This window comes from Protobothrops mucrosquamatus, unplaced genomic scaffold, assembly GCF_001527695.2.
Source record: "Protobothrops mucrosquamatus isolate PMUCROS unplaced genomic scaffold, P.Mucros_1.0 scaffold9615, whole genome shotgun sequence".
Lineage (NCBI taxonomy): Eukaryota > Metazoa > Chordata > Lepidosauria > Squamata > Viperidae > Protobothrops > Protobothrops mucrosquamatus.
In genome coordinates, this window is record NW_015395404.1 from 1,891 (window position 1) to 5,526 (window position 3,636).

A 3,636-nucleotide genomic window follows, 5' to 3' on the forward strand; every position below is an offset into this window, starting at 1 on the left:
ATTATTTCAGGACTTAGAAATGGTGCATGTGTTCTAAGGGAAGCAATATTTCCTTAAAACCTGGGGAACATTCAGCCTCAACTGAACTTTTAATACTGATGACAGAAAAAAGAAATTGCAGACAATGCCCATGTTAAATGTAAAGTCAAGGACTGCTCCAATGAGGCGGCTATGGGTAAAAGTCTTACATATTGAAGCTTCTGTCCATGAATACAGTATATCCATTGAAAGAGCTATACTCTTGGATAACAACCAACCAGTCCTATCAAAAGGATATGGATGATTTAATAATGCAACACATTAGCTTATGCTTAGTTAAAATCACATTAGCTTAGCCACATGTTCAGTGACTTTGTGACAAATATACATCAGCTCAGCTCAGCCTCATCACTTTGTTGATCCAGTCAACATACATGGAGATTCGGATGAAAGTGGCAGGCACGTCTTTCCGGGCACATATCCGCAATGGGGTGATCACACCTTGTAGCACCCAGCAATCTTGAGTCAGGCAGGCCAAAGGACCTCCAAAATCACCCTGCAGACAAAAGACCAACTTGAGTCAAAAGCAAGCTCGAGCTTAAGGAGCACAGCAACACTTGACATGGGTTGATTTTCTACCTCAGACTTTTGTTCAAACGGCTTCCCTGACCTACTTGCCTTGACATAATTTATCTGCAGCTTCAGTTTTCAGTTTATCTTTTGGGGGACTCTTTCCCACTGCTCGTCTTTTTTTAAAAAAAACCAAGAGGTTGGCAACTTTTTAGGGGACATCATGCAATCTCATAAGTGCCCATGCCCATCTCCATTGTTTTTAGATCAATCTCACAAAATTGCCTAGCCTGAGATGTTTTGCAAGGATATTGTAAGATTAGGTGGTTTAGGAGATTAGCCATTTTTCAAAAATAAAAGTATTTAATCATATTGTGGGCCTCTTAGGCTGGGGTTATTGCAGGTACCATGTTTTTGGCCTTTTTGTAAGGCTTGTCCCTTTTCTTTGCTATTCATTTTCCAGACGTTGGCCTCTCATTTATATATTTACTTCTCTCAACCGGTCACTTGATGGAGTTTTCCTGTCATCAACCTTGATCTCGTTGCAAGCCAAGCAATTCAATTCAATACAAATCCACCTCCCTGTCCTGCTCACCTCACAGGCTCCCACGCCAACCTTCAGTGCTGATGTACATAACTCATTGTCCTTCAGACGGCCTTGAAGGGCCACGTTGCAATTTTGATTGTTCATGACTGGCAGCCTGGCCACATTGAGGACATTGTCATTCCCAGTTCCTGTGTGCAAAGAAGAACCAGAGCACTAGATAACGTGTGAGTTATGGACCTTTATGATGGTGAGACTCTCTTTATGGTGTGCTGCTCTGAGATTATTGCTTTTAGGTAATTTATTTGTGGTTAGTATTTTATGTGCTGGCATCTTTAATAAGTTTGAGTTTTTATCATAGAATCAGTATGTATGTGCTAGAGCAGGAGTAGGCAACCTTGGCTCTTTTATGACTCATGGACTTCAACTCCCAGAATTCCTGAGCCAGCCATGCTGAGGGGAAAGGGAGAGGTTTCCAAGCTGAGCCATGCTGGCTCAGGAATTCTGGGAGTTGAAGTCCATGAGTCATAAAAGAGCCAAGGTTGCCAACCCCTTTGCTAGAGTATATATTTTTTATTCCCATATCTACTTGCTGTATTGAAAATATTTGTGCTGCAGATTATTATAATATTGTATATTTCTCATCTCATGTAACAAACTGCCAAGTGAACAATATTATTGGCCAGGCATATATAAACACTAATAAATAATCAATTCAGTGTTATTACCCACATCAGGCAAACCATCCCAACAATATGATAGCCTTTCAAAATGCTAAATATCAAGATAGTTAATAGTCAGGATACGCCAATATCCCTTTAAAAATCTGTATTATTTAAATGAAAATGAAAAAACAATGCCAGTAAGCAATTATCGAACTCTGTAGTGCCATGATCCACTCAAATTTCAAATAGGGCAAATTGATAATATTCCAACGGGATATTTTTCATCACCTTAGTAATATGAGTTCAGGAACCTGTTCTAAATAAAGTTTCATTGAAATGCGTGCATCATACAATAGTTTAGAAAATCTTCCATATAGGGAATATCCTTAACTGGAAGGATATCTGGTTAATAAAATATTGGAAATTTTAGTCTTGATTAGTTTTCTGAGAGATTCTCGATATGGAAGATATTCTTATTTATGTCTTCACTTTTCTAATAACTTCATATCCCTTTGGAATTTGCATAGCGGCAGTAGAGAATTTAGAGAGGGCTTTTGTGCTTCCTTATTTAAAAAAAAACAAAGAATTAACATAACTCAATCATGTTGTATATGAAGATGCTTTTGGTTTAAAGTAGACAAATTTCATAACTGATTAAACACTGCTCCAATTAACAGGTATCAGTTACTATCCCTAAACTCATTGGTCACATTTCTGCTTAGAATTGGGTCAGTGGAGTAAATTTTGTATTCAGAGTTCCATTAACCTAAATAAGCAATTCCTAAAAAGGAATTGATAGCTCAGTTTTTCAATTTGTACTCTGTCTGGACAAGCTGACTATCTACACAATGTGGAGTACAATCCTGTCAGGGCTGTGACTTTGTTTGCACATGCAAACTTCAATTCCTGCCAATCATGCTCCAGGTTTTCTCTCTCACTGAACAACAAATAAAAATGTGAGGAGGAATATTACCTAATCTAGCGGTCCTCAACCTTTCTGGGGAGGCGCCTTTAGGAGCACATGCACACACGCAAACAGGACCACAAGCGCGCATGATATTCATGGCGACGGTACCTCCCGCACAACACTTGTGGTGACGCTAAGGCCTGTGCAACGCTTGTAGTGCATTGGCCAGCCACTCACACAGCCCAGTGGCCAAGAGGCCACTGGCTGCTAGTGGGCTGCGGCCCACAGGTTGGGGACCCCTCACCTAGCCAGTTCCTGACAACTAATGGTTAAATTGTCGTACACTTTACATCCAAGGAAAAATCCACATTTTTACTTCCTTGTCCCAGCAAGATAGAATTCCTGAATAAGAGGTTGGACCAATTGGACTCGATATCCCCTGAAACCAATCCTTTTTCCAGATTGTACCTCCAGTGCTACCCCATCCTGCAATCTCACACTCGGTGTCCTCAGGCACAATGTAACGCTCAGGTGGAAGGCAGATCAATGCCACACGTTGATTCAGAAGTGCAGGCCTGTGGTGAGAAAGAGCAGGGAAAAAGCAACAAATTCACACCTCTGTTCTGTACCCAGAAGCCACCTCAAAGTGCTGACGTATTTCAAGCACACCCAAGCTTGGCTGGTTGTCGGCTGATGCCGGCATCACATCCATTATTTATTATTATTATTTATTAAATTTATATCCCGCCCTTCTCCTTGCGGACTCAGGGCAGCTGACAATCGATTAAAAATACACAAATAACAATTACAGAATTAAAATTAATTAAGAAGAAATATTTAAATATAGTCTAATTAAAATATGATTAAAACCCCTCTAAAAATTGCCCTAGGCCAGTCCCGCTTGTTGGAATAGCCATGTCTTAAGGGCGCGGCGGAAGGAAGGGAGATCAGGGATCACCCTGATCTCTGGG

At 40.4% G+C, this 3,636-nt stretch overlaps 1 protein-coding gene across 1 annotated transcript in view; it reads right to left on the reverse strand.

The window, feature by feature from the left end:
* Positions 1-209: 209 nt before the first annotated feature.
* Positions 210-3,636, reverse strand: part of LOC107301025 (hepatocyte growth factor-like protein) — a gene marked incomplete at its 5' end in the record, with an annotated part of 6,928 nt that continues 3,501 nt past the window's right edge. The window contains 3 exons of the mRNA XM_015830296.1: positions 210-535; positions 1,145-1,284; positions 3,134-3,240. Coding sequence (XP_015685782.1) covers positions 374-535; positions 1,145-1,284; positions 3,134-3,240 — 409 coding nt within the window. The remainder of the gene's footprint in view (positions 536-1,144; positions 1,285-3,133; positions 3,241-3,636) is intronic.